This window comes from Nanorana parkeri, unplaced genomic scaffold, assembly GCF_000935625.1.
Source record: "Nanorana parkeri isolate BGI_ZX_2015 unplaced genomic scaffold, ASM93562v1 scaffold222, whole genome shotgun sequence".
NCBI classification, from domain to species: Eukaryota; Metazoa; Chordata; class Amphibia; order Anura; family Dicroglossidae; genus Nanorana; species Nanorana parkeri.
Window position 1 is genome coordinate 1,371,706 of NW_017306490.1, and position 26,042 is coordinate 1,397,747.

At 44.0% G+C, this 26,042-nt stretch overlaps 1 protein-coding gene across 1 annotated transcript in view; it reads right to left on the reverse strand.

Moving 5' to 3' along the window:
- PHRF1 (PHD and ring finger domains 1) overlaps positions 1-26,042 on the reverse strand; it is a 51,294-nt gene that overhangs the window by 21,895 nt on the left and 3,357 nt on the right. Inside the window, exons 2-9 of the mRNA XM_018556049.1 lie at positions 11,553-11,668; positions 10,419-10,493; positions 7,832-8,046; positions 6,954-7,037; positions 4,047-4,162; positions 3,214-3,308; positions 1,847-2,013; positions 655-787 (exon numbers count right to left, since the gene is read on the reverse strand). Coding sequence (XP_018411551.1) covers positions 655-787; positions 1,847-2,013; positions 3,214-3,308; positions 4,047-4,162; positions 6,954-7,037; positions 7,832-8,046; positions 10,419-10,493; positions 11,553-11,646 — 979 coding nt within the window. The 5' untranslated portion in view covers positions 11,647-11,668. The remainder of the gene's footprint in view (positions 1-654; positions 788-1,846; positions 2,014-3,213; positions 3,309-4,046; positions 4,163-6,953; positions 7,038-7,831; positions 8,047-10,418; positions 10,494-11,552; positions 11,669-26,042) is intronic.

Here is a 26,042-nt window from a genome sequence, read left to right on the forward strand (position 1 = left end):
GTGTGTGTGTGTGAAGTTGTAGAGGTGTGTGTGTGTGAAGTTGTAGAGGTGTGTGTGTGTGAAGTTGTAGAGGTGTGTGTGTGTGAAGTTGTAGAGGTGTGTGTGTGTGTGTGTGTGTGTGTGTGTGAAGTTGTTCGCGCACACGCACCTCTACACCTACACGCACCTCTACACCTTTGCGCACCTCAACACCTTCGCGCACACGCACCTCTACACTTATATTTACAGATGAATTGTAATAAAAAAAGAATGCCAATATGTATAGGACAGACTGGCTCATGAAGCTACTTAACAGACGCAGGGCGCTTGTATTATTTACAATTCACTTTATTAATGCAAAATTAACAAACCACAACACCTCTGCTAAAATCCTGCAATGGTTTAAAAAACAAAAAAACACATCCATAGGAGGGTTTTGTCAATTGTGCATTAATGAAGTTGTTGTAAATAATACAAGCGCCCTGGGTCTGTTAAGTAGCTTCTTGAGCCAGCCTGTCCTATACGTATTGGCATTCTTTTTCAGGCTGAAGCATTAGCTATTGACTAATGAAGACACGGATATATATATATTTTGATAGAAGGATAGAACAGATTTTTATGATAGAGGAATCATATTGCCCTGATTAGATATTCTTGTGTTTCTCTGAAACCCACCGACTTTCCTTCTCCTTCTAGTAGATGCAGGACGAGGGGTGAGATTACGTGTGTAGACAGCAGTGTTTAGTCCAGCCACAACTGTTTCAATGGTTTCATCGAGGAGAGATGACAACAAATATCTGGGAACATTCTGTAAACAAATAAAAATTGAATTAGGGTAGAGAAGAGAATCATTTTAGGTAAGTGCCACCAAGGTCTTACTCCAATCAATGAGAGTCTGTTCACTCTTTCAGTAGATTGAGGTATTAACCCTTTCGCTGCCAAGGACGTACGGAGCTACAAAAGTGCTTCACCAGAACCCTGGGCATACAGCTCCACTGTGGCTGTGCAGATTACTGCTTGCTTCCTTCTGGCTTCTCCATAAGCGCATATGGAGGGCCAAGCAAATCATCTGACTGATACAAAGCATATATAGCAGGATGTGCTTGCAGAAAAGGTAAAAGGACTATTGGTAAGGAATCATCCCTAGTAATTACCAAGCAGGCTATGGCCACTTCACTCCACCCAATGAAGAACAATTTTGAGTGTTCTTTAAACAGGTTTAAAAATATATTACCAATTGTTCTGCCCCATTTAATTCTTCAACGATATCTTATCGAAATAGCCGTTACTGTGCCCCAGTGAGCTAGTGCCAAAAAGTACAGCAGGAGACACATTCATGGCCCTCTGCTGCATTGTCTATGACAGACACTTGTTGTAGTGTTGTGCCTCTATCCCCTCTCTTTGCCATTCACAAAATACAGCTGAAGCATCATCACTGTGCTGTGCTTTGTGAATGGCACAGAAGACCGAGGTGACAGAGGCACAAAACCAGAATTGGTGTCTATCAAAGACCCAGTTCCGATGCAGTAGGGAACTGGAAGTGCGGATCCTTCTGTATTTATAGCGCTTGCTCTCTGGGGCTCAGTAACAGCTTTTTCAGTAAGAAATCATTAGGGAATTATATGAGGCACAATAAATGTTAAGGTTGTTAAAAACGCTGTGCCTGGAGTTGGGCTTTAAAATGACGTACATCAATTCATAACATAAATAGGTAAAGTCATTAAAGTAAATTGCCAACAAATGGCATATATCATGCACGCCTTATCAAAAAGGTATATATGTATATACACAGAGTTGTTTCTTCTTTAGCTACTGCTTAACCATTAAAAGCAAACAACCCAAAAATGAATGATGTTACTACTGTTACCTGTGTATTGCGTGCTGTTGTGCGGATCCTGTTGACACTGGCCCTCACCCTCTCACTCTGCCTGGTACGTGCGATGGCTCGAGTCCTTACAATATTGGTCCTGAGCCGGCTTGTGGTGGGAATCACATCGGCAAGCAAGCTGGCCACCTCTTCTTCACTTACGTGATCTGTCATAATAAATAAGTACAGGTGGACTCACTGATTGGACAATGGGGGGGGGGTGAAACTGAGTCACTTGAGATTATGATCTTATTTCTCCCCTTCTACTGTTGGAGATATTTACTTACTCTCTGGTGAAACCTTTATCTACGTAAGAGTAAGTGAAGGGAAATCCCTAAAGGAGTCCCAGAAAGCAGTAAAACCTGACAGGGGGTCTAATTCTTTCCCACTCTATCCACACCTAAAATCTATTTTTAAGCTTATTGTTCTATGGGAAAACATTAAGTCATTTGAGTGAAGTGTGTGCACCAATCTCGCCTCTGTGTATGGGCAATGGTGTATCCTGGCACTTGCTGGGGGTGTGTGTGTGTGCATGACTGGGTGTTTATATCTCCCCACCTGTACCTATGAGAAATGAAAATCTCCCAAAAACTGCTCTCCATAGACTAGCAATGAAGGTTCTGTCAACTGAACAGGGGTACGTCTACACTGAAGGGGAAAGCAAAGAGCAGCACTCAAGACCTGTTGCAGCCAATTAACTCAGGGAAGAAAAACAGCAAGAGATTTCCCAATCTTCCAAACTAATGCTTCCCCAAACAGCTGTCGGTAAAAGGCATCTGCCTGCCACCATAGACACCATGGTCATCTGTCCATTTCTGCCCTAAGTAAGCCAAAGCTTCTTTTCCAAGTACACATCTTTGACATGACAGACTAAAGTTGGACAAAAACTATACAAATTTTGGCCGGTTCTTGATGAATCGCCTGAAATATGCACAGTCGGTCAGCATCCCTCGATTAGCTGATCGAAGGAGCCGGTCAGAAACTCTTCGCACGAACAGAGACGGCAGTCAATGTTCAGGTAGTCTGACAGAAACCAGTGGCCGCTATCAGAATACAAAGCAAACAGCAGGAGATTCCTTGATCAACGCTCTTAAGCGTTGATAGTGGGATCTGCAATGTTTTCTTCATTCAGCCTACAGCAGAGATGGCCAAACTGTGGCCCTCCAGCCGTGGTGGAACTACGAATCCCATGAGGCTTTGCAAGATTCTCACCTACACAGACATGACCCATGGGATTTGTAGTTTCACCACAGCTGGAGGGCAGGAGTTTTGCCATCCCTGGCCTATAGGCTGCATAAAGAAAATATTACATTGTATGGCCAGCTTAACCCTCTGAACTTGTGCTGGTGCAGCTATAAACAACATACCATGATCTGGCTGATTAGTAGCAGCACACTCTGGACAGAACCATTCATCGACAGGAACAGCATTGAGAGCCGGGATCAGACATTCCATGTGGTACCTAAGAAAAGGAGACAATACATAAACTTAAAACTTTCTCCAAAATGAACTTCAAGAATAGCTGTAAAAAGGCAGTAAAGCAATCACGGGTGCAGGGTATTAAACATTTGGGTTCATTCTGTGCACAAGCAGAGTCCAGTGTTCATATGGTCACAGGTAGAGATGTCCTGATACCAATACCAATAATAGTATCGGTATCGGGGACAATACATGCCATTTTTACAAGTACTTGTGAAAATGCCCCAAAAAACATAGCACCGATACTTCAAATTTTTAAATCGCTTTGGGCTGCCTAGAGGTGCTGCGCTTACTGGGGACCTCCGGGCAGCCTGCCAGGGACCTCACAGCGCCGCCACCTACAAGGCCGCCGCCAGAGAGATCGGGCACAGGCACCCTGCACAACGCTGCCTCCCACAAGCCTGCCACCGCTAGAGAGCTCGGGCACAGACACCCTGCACAACGCTGCCTCCCACAAGCCTGCCACCGCCAGAGAGCTCGGGCACAGACACCCTGCAGAGCGCCACCTCCCACAAGCACGCCACCAGAGACATCAGGCACAGACACCCTGCACAGTGCTGCCTTCCACAAGGCCACCGCTGCTGCCAGAGAGATCAGGCACAGACACCCTGCAGAGCACCGCCTCCCAGAAGGGCATTTTTGGCGTTTTTGCTGCATTACCAATCCACTAAAAATATGAAAAAAGACCATGTAAGAAAAGAGCTGACACCAAAGTGCTCACCCAGCGTCACAGCCATCACAAAGCAGCAGTCTGTCTTCACGGTCACTGCGTCCACAAACCTCACAGTTTGTTGGGTCCTCCTCCACTACTATCACATTTTTGTTTTGTATAGGGACCTAAAAGGAAGAAAAAGAAAGAAACATGCACATAAGTTCACAATATTTTATTACTTATTATTGTATATATATTGTACATTACTTTCTATCACGGTTACTGTATAACAAGCAAGTACGGTCTGGGATACTTTTAATTTGCACTAACAGTTACATTTTCAGGACAAGCTTTCCAACGGTGTTACCTTCTGGATCCTAGCAGTACTGATCCTCAAAGCTTTATCATGATGTTAAAGAATGCCTAACATTTTTCTAAAGTTTTTCGCATGAGTACTGCTTGGACCGGGAACATGGGAACACCCCAAAGGCTTGTCCTGAAAATGGAACGGTTAATGCAAATAAAGAAAATTAATTAAAAATAAAATGATCACAGACACTACTCCATTGTTTTGTTGCAAATCCACTAATACAGCTACAATCACCTCAAGCAGTGAAACACTTGAGATCACATTCTGGGCAATTCAGTATCCTGGTTCTTGCTCTTAGTTCTATAATAGAATGCAGTCAATGTCTTTCCTGAATGATGACTAAAGCTGGCCATACACCTATAGATTATCTGCAGATTTTCTATGGTCAGATGGAAAAAGTGCAACAAATTCCTCCATCTGCGCTAAACTGTGTGGATGGAGGAATCTCTCACAGTGTCTTTCTAGTCGGCCCCGCTGGCTCTCAAAATACCTGAACAATGATTGGATGCAGGCATTGTTCAGATATTTTGAGAGCCAGCGTGACCAACTAGCAAGATACTGAAGCTTGGCCCAGTGAGAGATTCCTCCATCCACACAGTTTAGCGTAGATAGAGGAATCTGTTGCACTTTTTCCATCCGACCGTAGAAAATCTATAGGTGTATGGCCAGCTTAACAGGAGACAGCAAAGATCAAGTCTTCAAAAGGTCAGGGTAGGACAAATCCCAGGAGCCAATGCTCTCTAAAATTTAGAGCTGGCGCCTAACTTTTGAGGTTTTCTCTAGCTGTTGTCAATGGAGCTGGAGCCTGAAACAATTTATTCTGGTTCCTGAATTCCATATTAATTTGTCCGCCCCTGCATAGGTCATCGCTATATACTGTAGCATATGTGTGGCTTACGTGAATTACATTTTTTATTAATAAAAGCAATTTTATGATCAAATTCCAGTAAAAAATTTTTAAACCAAAAGTCTACTCTGTATATTGTAAAGATTGAATCAGTCTTTTCTGCCAGTTCCTACCAGCTGGTTCTGCTCCAGCTTTAATACGCTCTTTGGAGCCCTATGCTCTGTGGAGCCAATTAGAGAGGAAAGTGATCTGTGAGAGTTGGTGGCATAGACTGGTTCCCATGTAGGTACAGACACTTTAAAAAAAAAAAAATTGCTATTATTACAATTAACTTGGCACAGAGCAGCACAGAAGTTCTCCAAGATGTCACAGTTTGGTTTTTTTTGAACACTTGTCAGGGGTGCACAACGCCCGACGCCTGGGACACGTAGTTCTGAGCACCAGGCAGGTTTTTTGTTTTTTTTAGCAGGGCTAAATGTAGAGCAGGGGAGCGGCCACTTGTTTTGTGCAAGTGATCTGTGTGGCTGCACAGCCGCCCATATCACTTGTAGCAGCTTATTCATCCGTCGCTCTCCAATCTGCTCTGTGTGATCAGTGACACTGGAGCGCTGAACTTGCGGTGCTTCCTGTCTCAGCTGCCACAAGCCAGGCTGTATAGAAGATCGAGCAAAATGTTGTGCTCGATCTTCTGTATTGGAGGTCAGGCTCCATAGAGAACCTGTCACCTCCAAACACCATCACATAGGGGCTTGTTATCCCCTGTGTGATAGCAATAGAGTAAAAAAAAATAAAAAATTAATAAATTAAAACCAACCCTGTTGCCCGTTCCATCTGCATGTGAATAACCGCAAGGGTCGGGCATTGTGAGTGTGTGCTGTTCTCCACTCCACTGTGTGCCATATTGTGGTACCCAGCAGCACTCTTTACATGCACAATGTGCACTAAAGGGTGAGTTCACTTTCCCAAATCTAGCCCCCTCTGCCGGTACGGGTGTATTATCCATACCCCATACTACTATCCAGTGCATCCCTGGGCTATGGATTTTGAATTTTACTGGCAGATTGTAAGCAATCATTGGTCAGTGCAGTGACCTGACCACCCTGACCAACGAGAAGTGCTTTGTAGCGCCGTCAAATTAAGTTTTGGTTATAATAATTTTTTGTATCAGGACAAGTAGATTGTCATAGGGACAAGTAAACTGGCCCTCTGCCCACCCGCTTTAGTCCTTGGACAAGTATTTTTTATTATTCCACACTCCTGCATGTACATAAATTTAAAAAAAGAATACAAACTTTATACTAGATGAGTGAGATTAACTTTTCAGGCGAACAGCTAAACACGTTAGCATACTGTACATATACAGGTACATATTTATACGCACATGTGCACACAGCAGATCCTGACTGGCACGTAATGATGCACCTCACTGCAGGTCTGAGTGCTGCTGCACATGAGATTACATTAGGCTGATAGTATGAATTTGTGTTGCTTACACTAGTTGCTGTTAAAAATCGTACATTTTTTATGAACAAAACTGCATTCATTGGTATTTTTATAGCTACTAAGAATTCAGCTTTACTTAACTTTGCAGTCAAATTTAAAAAAAAAAAAAAAAAAAATCACACTATAGGTTTGTTATGTGGCTGCAAAAGTAAAAATGCACTTATCACACATACATCTAAACAATGAATAAAGACTAATAATTAAATTCCATTTAAATCCTACACATTAAAGTACAAGAAAAAAAAAAAAAAATCACCTTTTTTAGGATCTCGCCACCATAATGCGCCCGAATATGAATGCAGGAAAAAGTGATTCTGTCCACAGGGCAGGAATTGGCATTCTGTAGAAACCACAAGTGTAAGATTAATGGCAGGTCAAGAACGCAACACTGCAACCACTTTATAACGGATAATAGTCATTTCATAGCATATAATGGACACATGCAATTTCAATCGCAACTTCACAGAAATATTCTTAGCACCTTTATAAGTGTGATTAAGACCCCATTTACACTGAGCGACATGGAGAATCGCACGTTTTTCCGCGCGATTTTGTGCTGAGCTACATTGTGCGATATTGAGCGGCAGTGCGCGTTTTGACGCGCTACGTAGCGCGACTTTGGGGAGGGATTTTGTTGCCGCTACATTAGGCTGTAACCAATCAACAGCGGTCTTGATGTGACATCATTCTTTCCTTCCATATTGCTGTGCAAAAGTGGCCCTTCAGTAGCGCGACAAGTTCGTGCAATATCGCCGGTAATGCGTGACAAGGTCGTGCAACATTGAGTCTATTGGGGCCAAATCGCGGAACTTCCGCCGAAAAATATTTCATGTTCGAGCTACAAGCTTGAACAACGAGCTACAGGCGACATTGAGCTGCGAGATGCGAACCACTCCATTGAAATGCATTGTACAAGCCACATTGAGCGACATTGCGCAATTTTGGAGCGGAAATTGCGTGATAAACCGCTCAGTGTGAACGGGGTCTAAGACTTCATTCACACTACAGAAGAGAATCCAGTGCAGTGTGTTTTTCTGGTGAGGGAAGCGATGCAATACCCCACTTCTAACTGCTGTTCCGCTCAGTACACACTTTTAGACTTGTCAGAACTGCCAGGTGGCTATTATTACTAACCTTAGACCACTCTACAATGCAGTCCAGGCAGAAGTAATGGTTGCAGTTTTCTGGGGTTCCCACCACCTGATCTCTGAAGCCATTCAGACAGATGGGACAGTTCTCTCTTTCCTCATCCGAGCTCAGACCATCATTTATATCTGCTGCACAAAGAGCAGGTCCTGAGCTTTCCAATGACGGCTCTTCTTCATCTTCGTCATCCTCTTCCTCTGAATCTAACGGATAAAACATTTATTAAAGTCCATGTCAAATATCCCATGGATGAACGTCTAAGGCAGATGAAAACCAAAATATACAGAACATACAACTTTAACAGCACAATCAATTGTCTAAAATCAGTCTTTACAATAACCACCGGGTATAATATCAATGGAGTTTGTAAATTCTCCCGGTTAGCGTTCATACCAAATGGCTCAAGTGTATGTGCAATGGCAGGAGAGACAATATATTGTAAACACCTTAGGGAGTATGGTCTTACGTAGGTGTGTCAACTGTACAGGGTGGATACATATACAGTACTTGGGGTAGACAACCTCAGCACTCCAGTTGTTGTTAAATACCCATGAGGCATTGCATGACTGAAAGCCACAGGCATGACTCTGAGGCATGATGGAATTTGTGGTTCTAAAACAGCTGGAGTGTCGAGAATGCGTACCACTGATACATACAGTAAGCGAACATTCTTTACACAGTGACCACCAACAAAAGTTATATTTCTCTTACTTAGACAAAGAGAACAGGTTGTCTTCTCAGAAAAAACTATGGAAACATCCTTAAAGGCCTGTTCACACCAATCGGTGCTCAGGATGCGCTGGCTGTTTTTTCCAAGACAAGGCAATTTACCTGGTCATGGATGGGCTCGGTTAACACCACCGCTTTCCAGTAGTGTGCACACAAAAAAAAAGTATGGCATGCAATACTTTTTTTAAGCGCAGTACTGAGAAGAATGAGTGTAATGTGTCGATAGCAAGCATTGGCAATGTCTGGGGACACGCACAGCAGCTGCTGGTGTGAATGTAGCTCTAAGGTAGATGTAAAGCCAAAACTTTTAATTTTAGTTCTGGATAGAGTAGGGAATGCTTAAGACTAGAGGTGCACTGAAATTAAAATTTTCAAAACCAAGTTCATTCATAACTTGTGGCGATAGTATGTTTACCATGTCTACAATCATGAATGAACAGGAAGTGATGTGGATCACTTCCCATTCATAATTAGGGACACAGTAAACATACTACGTACTCAATTACTTACAAACACTCAGCGATCACTGACTGCTTGTACCCGCTTTCCATCCTGACACGCTGTCACAGGAGGCTGAAGAGCTCGATCTCTGCCTGACAGCTGTCTCTGCCCCCATCTCCCGATCTGTCATAGGAGGCTAAGCGGGGTGCTGCGTGGGGAGAGCTCAGCCTCCTGTGACAGCACTGACAGCTGTCTCCGCCCCCACACCGCTCTCTTAACCAGTTGACATCCGCGGTGTTAAACCCCCTTCCCATCCAGGCCATTTTTCAGTATTCAGCGCTGCGGTACTTTAACTGACATTTATTCCGTCATGCAGCGCTGTACTGAAATGAATTGCAGCAGTGCCGTCCGTCCGTTTTTCTACTACGGGCGGACGGCAAGAGGTTAATCTGTCACAGGAGGCTGAGCAGTGCGGGAGGAGAGACGCGGGCCGCTCACATTGCTCGGCCTCCTGTGACAGTTTATCTCCTCTCCGCTTGACCCTGGAGAGAAACCAGGCATGCAACGCAATTTCGGCCGAAAGATGGCCATTGGCATTTTGCCAAAAGTGCAATTTTCAGCCAATTTGTTTCGGCGGCCAACAATTCGGTGTATCCCCACCTAACAACACTACAAATGTAAATCTCTCCAATGTGTAGGAAAATCCTCCTTCCTCTCCTTGAGATGCTAAAGTAAATTTCTCCAAACTGTGGGGCAATTCCCTGACACCGTTGCCATTGGAACAGGTGTCCCCATTGCAAAAATTCCCCTTGCCTCTTATTCCTGTGACAACACTAACATTTTGGATTTTCCATCACTTTTTGCCCAGCAACAATGGTCAACAGGACAAATGGAGAGAGCGAATCCACAGACAGCAATAAGAACCTGAAAAGTGTGGGTTACATACACTCTGAAGGGAAACTCTACACTTCACAATAATATTCCTGCATTTGCACTGGTTAAGTGGCCAATCCACTCAAAATAAATAATTTACTTCTGGGTGGATGCTAGTAGTCATCAGAATTGGCTTCAGCCTAACAATCTATTAAACAGTCGTCTCCCTATAGCTCCACAGAGGTCCATTTGCATTACTCACTCCAGCGTTGGTTGCATGCTTCCCGATGGAGACAACAGTGGACCAGAGCAATGCAAGTCAGCTGGGTTGTAGTCTCACCCAGGGGGTATGTGACAGTGACCAGCAGGAGCACAACTTATCACCCTACAACAGGATGTAACTGAACTAAAACATCTTCATGGTGGATCACGGATATTATTTAATAAAAATATACGTTTTGATCTGTTTTATAATTAAAAAAAAGAAAAAGGCTGAATGGAATTTCTGATATATTTCTATGGTGAAACTAACCAGATCCCTCCTCCTCTTCACCTTCCTCTTCATCAAGGTCCTCCTCCTCATCTTCACTCCCTGATTCTTCAGACTCTGCAACATTATCTAACAAGACAAAAAAGACAAATGTCATCATTGTACTACTTCACAATTTGTCATCAGGGAGGATCACAAACATACACACAAGAAACAAAATGTCTGACTAATCATCACAAAAGCTGCCTAAACATGGAGATTTCATTAGATGGTATAAAAATGATGCAGCACATTTTAGATATTACGCAGACAATTGCTATGGATTTTTTTGGGGGGGAATCTCATGCAGCATCTCTAAAGAGTAACTCCAGGCAACACACTCTTAAAGTGAACTCCCCTATGGACTGAGTGACAGCCTTGATTCATTTTCTTTATACACTATGGGAGGCAAGATGGAGACACCCAAGTGGGTTTTGGGTCAGAGTTTTTGATCCCACTAAGTACTGGTGAGGTATTTATAAATTGATGAGTTCATATTTCACAGCGATTTCTCTAACTACTGGCAAAGGAAAGGGTTGCTTTAATAACCCAACATGAGAAAAAAAAAAATTAAAATAAAATGTTAGCAGGCTTTTCATTGCTTTATTTTTTGCTCGTTATTACATAAAACCTTCTTACCTTCCTACAAACATTTTTTTAGAATGTACACAAGCAAGGTATGACTCGGTGTTGGGATAATTTAACATCAGCATGCACAGGAGTAATGTCCTCCAAGGCAAGCCAATCAAGATGGCCACAGATGCCAAATCCAGAAGAAAAATTGGTGAAGATGTGGGCAATGGTGAGGGGGAAGGTAAAGTGTACTGGCCTTGGCTGACCTATCCCTAAGGGAATGTAACCACTCGGATATGAGGTTACATGCGTACACCTGCGTGGCCTGTCATTGATTTGTACAGTCTGCTGACCACAGCTGGCTTTGCTCTGTGTCAGCAAAGGGAAGGATCGCTTTAAGTGGTTAATATTTCCTTCATCACCTAAAGTACATCCACTTTAAATGAAATGACCACCACAAAACATACAAGTCATGTGCATTCATAAAAAACAGATGTTGGGAGATAAAGAAAAAATTAAGCAGTGTACGTCAGTGCCCCATGTTAGTCATCAAGCAGTCATTACCATCATCGCTGGATGCAAAGAGTCCTTGGCGGCGGTTTTTGCCATGTGAGGTATTCCTGTTTATTAGATGGTCTTGATTCTCTTCATCATCCATTGTTCTGCATCAGACGCCACCCACTGAAAGATGGAGGACACACAGTCAGTCACTATAAGTTCAGAAATTTTGTAGACCATATTCTAGGCATATCACCTAAAAAAAAGTTCAGTGACTATACATACAAAAGGATGACAGTTCGCCGAATCTTCTGCCACAGGAGCAATGAATAGAATGAGAGAACTGCTAATGCACTCCAGCTATACTGCTCAGGGCAGCCAATCTGTGGATACACTGCCTACAGATCTAAGCTGAGGCAGTACAGAGGCAGGTGAACAAGATGTTGGCTGCCTGTAACTAGGAGGACCTGATCCTTTTCCTTGACATGCATTTTGAACACTATCCGCCTTCCACATCTGGGTGGGTCTCACAGCATGTAATGCTTCCTGCAGCGGAGAAAGCAGGGGCATGAACAGTTTAAATAAAAAAAGATTAGTTATTTCCATAACTTTGAAGCTATTGTCAATTTCACACACCAGCGTGGCCAGGTCTACTCAAGCAATGGCAGAGAAAATACAAATCCACGCATTGCGCAGGCATGGTCCACCATTGTCACTGTTCGGAAACCATCCATCAGAAATGCCATGCAGCCATCATTAGAGTGCATGCATATAGAAAAGAGGACCCATGCACACCAGAACACAGTGTGTCACAATGTACACTTTTTCGTGCCCTGAGGCGCATTGCATTAGGCAATTCAATCAAAGTGAATGGGCTGTCAGTGCTCACAAAAAAAGGTCCTATTACATTTGTTTTATTTGCAGCATAATACAACACACAGTATATGTATCTGTGCATTGCAACACACTGTAGATGTGCATTGGGTGCAACTGAGTATGCAATGACCCGCAACACACACCAACAGCGCCTTGCGGTAACAGGCTGTAATGAGGAGGCTTGGCATGTGTTTCTGGTGTAAACAAGCTACTGGATGTGGCTGCAAAGCAGTGACACAGAGACAAGCAAAAAACAAAAAAGTTAGGGTTTAAATCTTACAGCTTCCAATTTTTGTCTGCCTCCTTACTGGACAGTGAATAAGCAGCACGATTATGCCGAATAATGGGATGACCGGAGGCTGAGCGGACAATGGACGCTAGAAAGCTGAACAAGGACAGGACTGTCACTTCCCTGTCTGTTCGTTTCATAGCACAAACAATTGTGTTTAGCCGTTTGCCTGGAATTGCACTTGAAGTAAAAACTTGGTAGTGCAAACCCTGTGCCGAGCCTGACAATCTCTCAGCAATGCAGTAATCATGTGAAAGAAGAAGAACATTCCCTACATGACAATGATATTGGCTCACTTCACAAACCCAAAGAAGCTGAACTCCAGCCGGACCATCAGTCTTGCAGAATTTACACAGGTTCCGCTTCTGTACAAAAATTGCTTACTTTAAATTCCATGCACATTGTGAGCTTTTCAGTGTGCATAAGAAGCTGCATCAAGTTAGATAGAGCCCACCTCATTTCCTGGCTGGAGAAAGTGCTCCTCAGCCTCATTGTCCCTGGCCTGCCCCTTTCATTTATTGGATTTCAGCTCTATCAGCCAAGGCGGGAATCAGCATCAAATGTGAATGTTACCTAGGGTGCTCTGTGTGCACATGCAGCCTGCTTAGGAATGTCCACTTTTCCACACGGACATCCACCCATCAAGGTATTTTAATATTTCTCTGGGAAGGACGAAGCAAGAAAAAATTCAATTTGAAGGTGACCAGCAGCTTAATAAGGTAAACACGAAAGAGGCAGCTCCCACAGGTCAAATAGACCGCCAATCTAGGAAACAAAGAACGAAAAAGGGCGCCTCCATAGTGTAAAAATGTAATTTAATAATAAAACACGCAGCTCTAGGCTGTACTTACAGAAATTCAATGGAATAAAAGCATGTAGAATTCGATGGGAAATCGGAACCTCTAGCAGGGAGAGTCTGGAAAGATGTAATTCACCAGCATCCTCTGCCCCTATGATTTCAACAAGTTTACGCGTTTCTGGGGCACGCCCCCTTCGTCAGAACCTATGAAACACTCCCCTGTATCCTGCTATTAAATCTCAGCACGGTAGATCACATGGAACTTTTAAACCAATCATCCGTCGCTAGATCATTGCTGAAGGCTCGTCCAGAGAGGACAGCTGATAATAGTTAATTAGCCGTCAGCTCAGTCTAAATTCCGATTCGGTGTCTTATTATAATATCTGCATGGTAAGAATACAGATCTGGGGGAGATGCAGCACATCTCTAAACTTAAATGGAATCCGCTCAATATAAACTTACGATCTAAAGGAGATAGATCAGGAGAAATGTTATATCTAAGTGAAGATCGCTCTATGGATCGCTGCATCTCCCCCAGATCTGTATTCTTACCATGCAGATATTATAATAAGACACCGAATCGGAATTTAGACTGAGCTGACGGCTAATTAACTATTATCAGCTGTCCTCTCTGGACGAGCCTTCAGCAATAATCTAGCGACGGATGATTGGTTTAAAAGTTCCATGTGATCTACCGTGCTGAGATTTAAGAGCAGGATACAGGGGAGTGTTTCATAGGTCCTAATGAAGGGGGCGTGCCCCAGAAATGCATAAACCCGTTGAAATCATAGGGGCAGAGGATGCTGGTGAATTACATCTTTCAAGGCTCTCCCTGCTAGAGGTTCCGATTTCCCATAGAAATTCTACATGCTTTTATTCCATTGAATTTCTGTAAGTACAGCCTAGAGCAGTGATGGCGAACCTTGGCACTCCAGCTGTTTTGGAACTACAAGTCCCATGAGGCATTGCAAGGCTCTGACAGCCACAGACATAACTCCCAGAGGCAGATGCATCTTGGGATTTGTAGTTTTGGCACAGCTGGAGTGCCAAGGTTCGCCACCACTGGCCTAGAGTTTTATTATTAAATTACATTTTTACACTATGGAGGCGCCCTTTTTCGTTCTTTGTACTAATATTTGCATAACTCCTCCCAACAACCAGCACACTGCTTGCATCGAGGCTGAGAGCTCCTGAGAGGAATACTGAAGAAGGGTGTTGTGATGATTTCAGAAACCTAAGAGATTTGGGTATGTCACTCCTTGATTGGAGGGGAAGCTATACCCAAGGACCTGCAATGCCAGGATCTCCCTGCTTCTGCTTCCTGTGAATCTGATCTTTCTGCACCCTCTCCTCTTGTTTCTTCATCAATAACCCAAAAGCTATCACCTAACCAATTATCAGGAGGGCAGCTCAGACATAAGAAAGCAGAGCCCTGCCTCTACCAAGATGGCCACTTCCACACACAGAGGCAATGCAAAAAAAGTATAAAAGGCTAATTGGAAAAAATACAGAGTGCTTCAAACACAGTATGTTCTCACAGCATTCCATGGTATCCAACAAGAAAGCAGTTGCTGCTCCCTTGTGGACTCTATTCCCCCTAATGAGCTACAGATTAGGAGGGTACATGTCCTTGTCCGACTCATTCAGCTGTGTGTGCATTTCAAATAGAGCCGAGTAGCACAAGATCCAATTACTCTCCATCACAGAAGTAGATAACGGCAGAAAATTCTAAATCAGCAGACACTGCCGCTGTCTGAATGTAATAAATATGAAATTCATAAACAATATCGCAGATTTAGCTGATTAAAAAGCAAAGTTGTATTTTAATTTGCATCCTTCGGATCTGAATAAAACTATGTATAACTCAATACCTTCAAAACATTAGCTATGCTAAGGAAGTCAAAGCGTCCTTGCACCAGGTTCACTTATTCAATGATGGTCCACATGTCACACGCAAAACCCCTCCCCCACCTGTTAAGAATAAACCTAACCAGAAAAGTATAAACATATACACACTTTACCACTTCTGCATGTGTCGCCTAAGCAAGCGTGACATCAAAATCCTTCCGGAAAGATCCAGGGAAAGCTGAAGAATCCACATCTTGCAAGATGATGTTCCTGCGCTGTGCTGGAGTGTCTTCTCATCAACTTTAAAATACTCAGCTTTCCAAGGATCTCACCGGAACCACAGTAATGTCCCCCTTGTTTGGTGCCCCAGGCGGAAGCCGAGTACAAGGTAGGGATGCATCGATAGAGGTTTTTTGGTATAGAGGACGAGTACCGATATTTATATTTCGCTACTCACCGATTACCGGTACTTCCGCTAGCATGGAGCCGGCTTCCCGGACAATCGGTGAGCCAGGTGGCATCATAACCCACCGCACGGCTTCTTGATTGCCCGAGAAGCCGACTCCATGCTGTTTGGCTGGCTTGATGCCGATTGGCTGGGAAGCTTCTGTTTGTCAGGCGGCGTTTGCGCATCTCATGAGACCGAGACGTGGGCAGATCCAGGAGAGGTAAAGTGGCCTGGAAAGCGGTGTCTGCCCAGCTGGCTGAGGGACATCTGTGGTACGGTGAGGACCGCTCCTGAGGATGGATATGGGTGCGATGTGAAGGGAATGAGGTGTCTGCCGGATTGAGTTTGTGTCACCATATTATCAGATCTGTTTGGCCAGTTCGACGCTGAGTGGCTGGGAAGCCGTGTTCCCGGCCAATCAGCATCGAACCGGCCAAACAGTATGGCGCCGGCTTCCGAGCTCCATGTTCTCTCACGGCACTGTCGGTCAGAGGAAACTCCCCCTGACTGGAAGTTCCGGTATCGGGGAAGGTATTGGAGCATTTGGGAGAGGTCGAGTACTCACCCAAATGCTCAGTATCTGTGCATCCCTAGCATAAGGTAAATACCAGTTTTTACTTTTCTCCACAGGTTTTTTTTTTTTTTGGTGATAGGTGAAAAAAGCGCAAGTTTTACATGTCCCCTACTAAATATTCTTGTGCATTAAATACAAGAAATATTATCAGCTTTGCTCTTTAGGGTGGACACTGAAGCAACAATGCTCTACACAACACTTGTTATATAACTAATATTTTTATAAGGAGGTTTTATTCAACTCCCCACTGATTTTTCGCACACTCAGCCCCTGCACCATCTGCAGCCATATGTGGCTTCCAAATTCTCAGTGGGAGTGCAGTTGATAAAATTGTCCTTGTACGAACCGATGCCTAAAGGCCACAAAAAAAAAAAAAATAGAATTGCTTTATGCATTTTGTAAAATAATGTTCCCAGTTATACAGTATATGCAGATATTTCAGAAGATTATCAGTAATAAGGATGTTTAATGTCCAACTCCAGCCAAAACATTTTTTTTAGATTTGGAAAGAGCAAGAAAGGGTTAGAGTAGTGTGTCGCTATGGGGAAGATTTAACCTCACTTCCTGTCAGGACGGAAAACGAAGGCTTTAGAGCAGGAATAAGGAGTTACATGACTCACTTCCAGTCCGGTACTTTAGACCCAGAGGAAGATTCTGGATGATGCCTGAACAAAGACAGATCTAGCCTTCTTGGGAGGAAGAACAATGAAAGAATAGGCAAGCAGAATACTGTGGTCTAAGTGAAAATATCAGTAAGCCTAAAGCTGACACGTATACAGTGCATTCAGAAAGTATTCAGACCCCCTTCACTTTTCTCAATTTGGTTATGTGGCAGCCTGATACGACAGTAGTTTCAATTCTTTTTTCCCTCATTGATCTACACTCAGTATCCCATAATGACAAAGTGAAAACGGAATCTTCAATGGACAGTCATTTTCAGGTCTCTCAAGATATGTTTCTATAGGGTTCAAGCCAGGGCTCTGGCTGGGCCACTCTAGGACATTCAAAGTGTTGTCCCTAAGCCACTCCTGTGTTGTCTTGCTGTGTGCTTAGGATCATTGTCATGGTGGAAGCTTAACCTGCGGCCCAGTGTGAGGGCCTGAACACGGTAGAACAGGTTTTCATTGAGGAAACCTCTGTACTTTGCTTTTCAGCTTCCTCTTAAACCTGACCAGTCTCAGTCCCTGCTGCTGAAAAACACTTCCACAGCATGATGATGCCACCACCATGCTTCACTGTTGGGATGGTATTGGCCAGGTGATGAGCGGCGCCTGGTTTCCTCCAGACATAACATTTAGAATTGAGGCCAAACTGTTCAATCTTGGTTTCATCAGACCAGAGAATCGTGTTCCTCACAGTCTGAAAGTCTTTCCGGTGTTTTTGCAAACTCCAAGTGGGCTTTCATGCGTTCTGCACTGAGGAGAGGCTTCCGTCTAGCCACTCTGCCATAAAGGCCAGATCAGTGGAGGGCTCCAGTGATGGTTGTCCTTATGGAACTATGTCCCATCTCTGCACAGGATCTCTGGAGTGACCATCGGGTTCTTGGTCAGCCTTTCTTCCCCGATTGCTCAGTTTGGCCGGGCGACCAGCTCTTGGAAGAGTTCTGGTTGTGCCAAACTTCTCCATTTGGGAATTACAGAGGCCACTGTGCTCTTGGGAGCCTTCAGTGCAGCAGAACCTTTTTTGTAGCCTTCCCCAGATATGTGCCGTGCAATAATCCAGTTTCTGAGCCCTGAAGGCAGTTCCTTTGACCCCTTTTGCTCTGATACAGAATGCATTGTCAGCTGAGAGGCCTTCTATAGAGAGGTGTGCGCTAGGGCTGCAACTAATCGACATAATCGATTATAATCGATTATTGAAAAAGTTGTCAACTTTTTCAATAATCGATTAATCGGCTTCTGATTGGTTGGCATACACTACACTTTTATTTTCTTTTTTACTTCCAAGCTTGCTCCTGTGATGGACTGCAATCTCAATACAAACTAGAAGTCCCATCACTGGAGCCATTTTTTTAAATCTATTTTTTATCCGATTAATCAAACTTAATAATCGGCTAACTAATCGATTTTGAAAATAATCGTTAGCTGCAGCTCTAGTGTGCGCCTTTCCAAATCATGTCCAATCAATTTCATTTACCACAGGTGGACTCCAATCAAGGTGTAGAACCATCTCAGCAACAATCAAGAGAAATGGGAGTCACCTGAGCTCGATTTCAAGTGTTCTTGCAAAGGTCTGAATACTTATGCCAATGTGATATTTCAGTTCTTACTTTTTTCATTCATTTGCAAACATTTCTAAAAATCTGTTTTCACTTTGTCATTATTAGGTACAGAGTGTAGAAAAATGAGAAAAGAATGTAAACAACCTTAGCATCAGGCTGTAGAATAACAGAATTGAAAAAAAGTGAAGGGGGTCGGAATACTTTCTGAATGCACTGCACTTAGCATGCAAACAAACATGAAAAAATAGATTTGATAAAAGGTCTGTTTAAAAAGTGGACTATGGCCCAACCTTTTTTTTGGCTATAGTTCTCGTTTAGTAAATATCCTCCTGTGACCCAAAACTCAGCATATACAGAGCAGAGGGAAAGATCCTGACAATATTGTTGGGATTCACCCCGCTGCCTGATTAGAGAGCCAGAGCCAGCTCTGCCCGCCCCCTCCCCATCTGTCCTCCAATGAACGCTTGAGGAACAGAGAGGGCAATCTCTGAGGGGAGCAATGACTGAGTTTCTGCTCTCTGCAGGAAGAGATCGGGAACTGAGCGATCAGCAGTTTGTGATCGCTCAGTTCTCCATCAAAAACCCATAGTTCTCCATTCACATATAGTGGCAGCGTTTGCTGCGCGGAAAACCGCGTGGCGCGAAAACATGCAACCGTTAACAAAACGAACGGATTCCGCACATTTGGGGCTATTACTATAGCCGGAACTAACGGAATCCGCACAGAAAATCGCGCTTGGATTTTTTTTGCAGACGCCCCCTTAGTGTGAACAACACACATAGGAAAAACTTTTCCATGCGCACCAGGACACGCGGAAAACCGCTCATGTGTGAACAGAGCCTAATGCTTCTTACGTCAAGGACTAGACTTTCAATGGACTGATTGACTACATACTAAGAAAACAATGGTATACCTTTTGAAACATTTTAGGAGCCCAAGTGGTGGACATGTACAGAAAAAGACAGAACTGCAAGGACTATTTCCTCCATTAGATGTACAGCAGAAGAAATGTGCCAATTAAAGTAAGGGGGAGTAGAGGATTCAATCTTTCAACATATTAAACAAACCCCCCCCCCCAAATAGATATATGATCTAGGATGGTTACTCTACTATGTTCTCTTGTTTCCTGGAGAGCTCCATAGCTTGGCATGGATCAGCAACTAAAACACCCCATTGTTAATTTTTATTTTAGTAAATGTTATCCCACCCTGGATACAACAGGAAATCCCTGTGATGTACATGGTAATGGGTTATGTCCCAAACCTCTACATCACTGCATGACAGCACCTGCCAAATAAATCATCTCAAACAGGCCAAGCAGTGTTTATTTATGGGTTTCCTTATGACATCTGGCATTACTGCCTGAAACCAGATGACACTAAACTAGGAAAAATGTGTTCAAAGTCCACCAGGAAGATCGGTGGCGTCAAACGGTCCACACATTAACTACTGCAGAGGGTGCAGGAAGCAACCTTTACTCATAAACAGAAGTACTATGGACACTAAAGTTCTCACCCTGCTCAAGCCCATAGATGAGAACATTTCTGTGAGCCAGAAGGAATGTACGGGTCTTCTCCATGTAGGACTCCTAATTGTGATCTGATCTCCCTCCAAGAATTTGTCATAAATGATCATCTCCGCCATTCCACATCTACACAGCCATAACTCAGTGGAGTAAACAAACCATCAAGAGAGTAACTATGAGGGTTCAGTTTTTTTATTTTCTAACTAGCAATGCATCTCGACCAGAGTTCTGTGGAACCCTTTCTCCAGTGGTTCCTAGGAGTTCATTGAACGATGAATAAGTGGCACATTAGCCACAGCCGACCATTTCTGTAAAGGGGACACTTTTAAACTGGTCATACACCTTGCAATCATCGGACGAATATTTCCATCCGATGATCGAACCGATTTTCATACGGCGCCCCCATCATGCACCGACCATCGCACCGTTCGATTAGCAGTCGTTAGAAAAATCACCTGGCCGAATTTCGTAAATTGACTGAACGGATTTTCGTTTGCGCATGAGCAGTGTTGATCGTGCGATCTTTGACGTACGAAAACGCCACCAACCTTTCGAATTTCGTACGATTTGACAAAAGTTTTCTAGCCTGCTGGAAAGTCAAAAGCCGTACGATTTTACAGTATTTGCGGTTGTACACTGCCCATCAACCTTGCGAATATCGGACGAAAACGCGATTGCAAACGAAAATTGGCCGATATTCGTTAGCTGTATAGGCACCTTTACACTGACTACCAATGTAAGGATACACTTTTCAAATGACCCCATTGCAAGGGAACACTGCATCCCTGACAACCAATGTAAGATGATACTTTTCCACTGCGCACCAATCTAAAAGACATGGCAGTTTTCACAGTCTGGGTTTCTATTCATCCTATAGCGTGTGTATCGGGAAAATAAAAAATCCTCTTAGGGCCCATTTACACCAGACACTGGCTAACCGCATAGCATCTGCATTGCAATGACCCAGCACAGAGCCGCAGCGCTGATCCTGATGTTCTGTCTTTTTTAGAACTTTATTAAAATGTCACAAGTGACATTTCATTGAGCTCTACAGGCACAGTGGTGTCTGAGGCGGTTGTACTGCGTCGCAAAAAAAGGCATGCCTCTGACTGCTAATCTCAGGAGATTAAAAGCGAGATCTGGTGATGTCACTATTGTGTGGCTCCCTACGCTCCTTTCTGGAGACTGATATATGGAAGCAAAGCCCAGCCTCTGCAAAGATGGCCGCCTCCACACAAGACACCGTGTGTAATAAGGCATGGCACGGCAGTAATGAAGATCAGAGGCAATACTAGTGTCTAGTACCTTGCCCTCTGCATGACTTTCTGTGCCCAGATTCCAGAGTTAAGTTACTCATTTAATTTATTTCCTTCCACCATTTCGGTCTTTGTTTTTTTTAAAACACACAACTAAAAAGTATAGAAACGCACAAAGACACCCTTTACGAGGTACAACAAGACTAATTCACCTGCAACACAGAGACAGACACACCAGGCTAAGAAATTCAAAAAAGGTGCCTTCATGCCAAGTGAGCCATTGACTGAAATACATGACCATCTAGGAATCTGCGATGCTGACATTTAGTCTGGAGCAAAGATAAAAGGACATCACAGACACTGACTTTCATTTTTCAGCTGACAAGTTTTCTGATTCTTTACTGCCAAGACATAACCTAAGTGATGGAACAAACTTAGACGGAGAAGAAATACTACTGCACATAGTTAAGAAATCCGCTTTCTATCAGACAGAGCTAGAAGAGCAGTCTATCTAGAATACAAGGTCAAGGAAATGCATACGAGAGTGAGGCTTCATTCACACTGGGTGATTTGGAATTCTTAATGTCCCGTTTAGATGCGCCCACTGTACCCATTCAAGTTAATGACCGGGTGACAGCAGCCGCATCTGTAAACCGCAGTCTGCATGTAATCGTGTGCGATACGATTACATGAGGTTTGGAGTAAATCACCGTCCCTGGACACAGGATAGATGCATCCAGCGACAGTAATCTATTCCAGACGTGGATAGATAGGAAGTCCCTCCGCACTCCTCACAACGCTCCCGGCCTGTACAATAATGGTGCTCGCAGTGATGACCACGGATGGCGCTGTGCAGACACAAGATAGAGGACAAGAATCACCAGCACTCAGTAATATCATTCAGTATGTCCATTTATTTGGACAAATCGTCACAATGAAAGAAGCCAACACAGGGGCCACACAGGGTTCCTTCATCAGGGCGAAGTGCTGGTGATTCTTGTCTAGTAATCTATTCCAAACTGCAAGTAATCTCATCACATGTGGACTGCAGTTTACGCATCCAACATCTGGGACTCCTGCCACAGGAGTCGCAGATGTCCATGGGTTTTTGCTGCAGAATTCCACAAATCGCCCCGTGTGAATGAAGCCTTAATAAAACAGACCTGTAAACCACATTATATTTAAACAATTTCATCTGTGCAGCCGTACTACTTCACAAAATATACAGATTGAAGACCTGGTCTTCACGGATGCCTTGTATATGGTACCGAAGCCAACTCTTATCAAAGCTTCCTTGATATCATACAAGAAGCAATCACTTAGGACTCGTTCACACCAGCAGCCGCGCTACACCACACAGCTACTGGTGTGCATGTACCCCGGCATAGTGCTGCTGCACTCAATCAAGACACACAGCACTGTTTTTTGTACTAGGACTGTATTGAAATGTCACAAGTAGGGATGCACCGATATATCGGCCGAAAATATATTGGCGCCTCCCAGGTTTCTGCTCTGTGTCCCAGCGGGGAGGAGAGAAACCGTCAGCTGGCCGAGCGCTGCGGGAGGAAAGTACTGTGAGCGGCCGACGTCTCTCCTCCCACACCGCTCAGCCGCCTATCACAGTCCAGCAGAGTGGTGTGTGGGCGGAGACAGCACACGCTGTCACAGGAGGCTGGGCTCTCCTCCCTGCGGCGCTCGCTCAGCCTCCTGTGACAGCTGTCAGAAAGGAGACCCAATGCAAACGCTCAGCGATCAGTGACCGTTGAGTGTTTGTATATAATTCAGGACATAACATGTTTACCATATCCATGAATGAATGGGAAGTGATCTACATCACCGCCTGTTCATTCATGATTGTGGTTATAGTAAACGTACTATCTCCAAGTTATAAATGAACAGGAACATTCAATATAGAGGATTCCTGTTCAGGGCCGATGCTAGGATTCGTGCCTACACAGGCAAGGTGCATTTTTGCGCGCCCCCCCCCCTCCCCGACCCCCTGTAAAAAAAGGGCATTTTGACAAGTACTTGTACTTGTCAAAATGCCCCGATGTTTGCGCTATGGTTTTTTTTTCACTTACCTTCGGCGCGGGAGAGCAGCGGCGAGTCAGCGCTGGTCCGGTGGGTGGAGCTCCAGGTGGGGTCCTAATTTAGCTGGCCGGCGACTGCCTGAGGTGCCGCATCCCTAAGCCCCTAAAAGTAACGTTAAAAAAAATGTAATAAAAAAATACAAAAAAGTTAATATTTGAAAAAAAATTAAATAAAAAACATTTCCAGTTACGGCCTGACATTTTTTTTTAAATTTCCGTTTCATAAATTTCCATTTCGGTGCACCTCTAGTCACAAGTGACATTTCATTAAGTTCTATGGGGACACCATGGTGCAATGAGGTTATCCGCAAAACAATGCGATGTGCTGAAAAGAAGAAAAAAAACAAAGAGTACAGCATGCCGCAATTTTTTTGCTGTGAACCGAGTTTATCTGGAACAAGGCAAATTGCATGGCGCTGCAAAAAACTGCCCAATGCAGGCCCACGCTTCAGGGGTGGACAGGCCCTTAGCGTACTCATAGCCGACATCCTTGTTGCACTCAATTAACAAAGGTTGCCATGTCTTCCAGACTTCTGCTTTATGTACAGCCTCTTACACACAATCATTCTGTACATACAATACCATGAGTAATAGGAACTCGCCAGTATTGCAGAAGCTCTCAATTATAAATGAGCACACCTACCTCTAAAGCGCATTGTGTTAAAGTGCATGTTAACACTAACAATTCACTTTTCTTATTTGCTCGCCTTTTGGTCTGTTAAATATAGCAATTGAAAGCTTTTTGTAACATCTGGTCAGAAGGTAAAAAGAAATAATTCCTGTTAATCATGTCAGATATACAGAGCGGCCCTGTGCACCCTTTTCTGTGGTATTTCAGGGAGAGTAGTTAACCCTGCGCCTTAGTTCTTATGTTAGGACTACAGGACAATTATCCTTTAGAGCGAAAGTGCATGTATTGTTTTTGCTCCATACTAAAAAAGATCCAACCCTCCCCCTCTACAGATGCATACTTACCATGATCCTGTGCCTGCCCACATTTGTTTACATCTACCATTGAAGTCTCCGGCCTGGGTTAGGAGCCCCAGGAGATGTCTATGGGGTTCTACTGCACAGGTTCAGCCAAAGTGAGAGTTCAGCGTGGGATGTAAGCAACCATGGGAGGCCCTGGGCAGCAGATGCTGGTAAATATCTCCCACCTTGACTGCCTTTAGGCGATCCCTAGAGACTCATGTCTTCAGGGAAGCCTACCCCACCTCAACCTAGCCACTGAACCATCACATTCTCAAATAATTCATCCCCTCACAGCTACCTCCTCATGTATCACTGGCCCCTCCCTCACGGGACAGGGCCCTCCTTACCATGTTGTCTTGAATTGTATTGTGATTGTTATGGTCTTGCCTATATTGTAAAGTGATGCGCAAACTTTTGGCGCTATATAAATCCTGTATAATAATATACATCTATGGAAGAGGAAGGTGGGACCTGTTAGGGCAAGGTTTTTGTTACTGGGAGGTTCAGGATGATGACCCTTGAAGCTGCACCTTTCAAGCCCAGTCCTGCACTGTATGCGATGTAGGAGAGAACCAGTCCACATTACAGGTTCGGAAAGAAAAGCACTTGAGTGCTGGCTGCAGTAGCACTGTGGAGAAAGTTAAAGCAAAACCAAAGTCTTCTTCTCTTACCTCCACACCAGTGCTCACTGCGACGTCTGCAGGTACCTCGCCACTGCTGACATCTATGCCTGGTCTTCTTTCATGTTCGGCGACTTCAGCCATCTTGACTGGCTGTCACAGGATGCTATAACTCCTCTACATAAACATGTGAATGCCGATATTGCACCACTAAGCTGTGTATGCCTGGCTCAGCGTACAATCTAGAAACTTGCTAGCAGGCTGCAGGTAAGACATCCAGAGACTCTTCAGCAATAGAAGCCCTGCAGCTAGCAAATTCCATTTTGTAAGCAGTGACCTGCATTTTAATGCACAATAACAACACAAGTCACATAGAAAAAAAAAAAGTTCTCTGTACCCCATTCATACCACAATGCTAGTGCAATGTGCGGCGTGGAAAAATGCAAACATGCTGCACTTTTCAGCAGCCCACCGGATGGAACCAGCGGTCACCATAGTACAGGGTGCTGCTATGAAGAGACCTGAATGGAGTGCACATGTACACTGTTAAAACCAGTGTGAAGCTCTGAAACAGCATATCCCACGACCCCCTGCACCGGACCTCACACAGAACGAGCCCTAAAGAGCATGTAACCCCAAAACCAAAAACAGTAGTACTGTATATTGCAGCTTACCGGTCCCTAGATGTGGTGGCCGCAGGTTCCCTTTAAAGCCGTGTGTTTTATTCATTAGAAGCCGTTTCACAGCGTTTCCACACTTGGCCACACCTGTCACTTACTGGGCTTCTATCCTGCCAGCGCTGCAGCTGACAATGATACAATGTAACTGAATCCCAGGGGACAGGAGGCAGAAGGCTACAAAAGACAGAGCAGTCTAAAGAGAGACGGGAGTCATATATAGGCCACTCAGTCGTGTCAGCTGAAGTGAAATGCTGTAGTACTGTGGCGGCCAACCATGTACGTCAAGAATCAAAGATGCCTCCCAAAAGACACAAGTGACATCAATTATATTGCTTAAACTGTATATATAGCCAAATA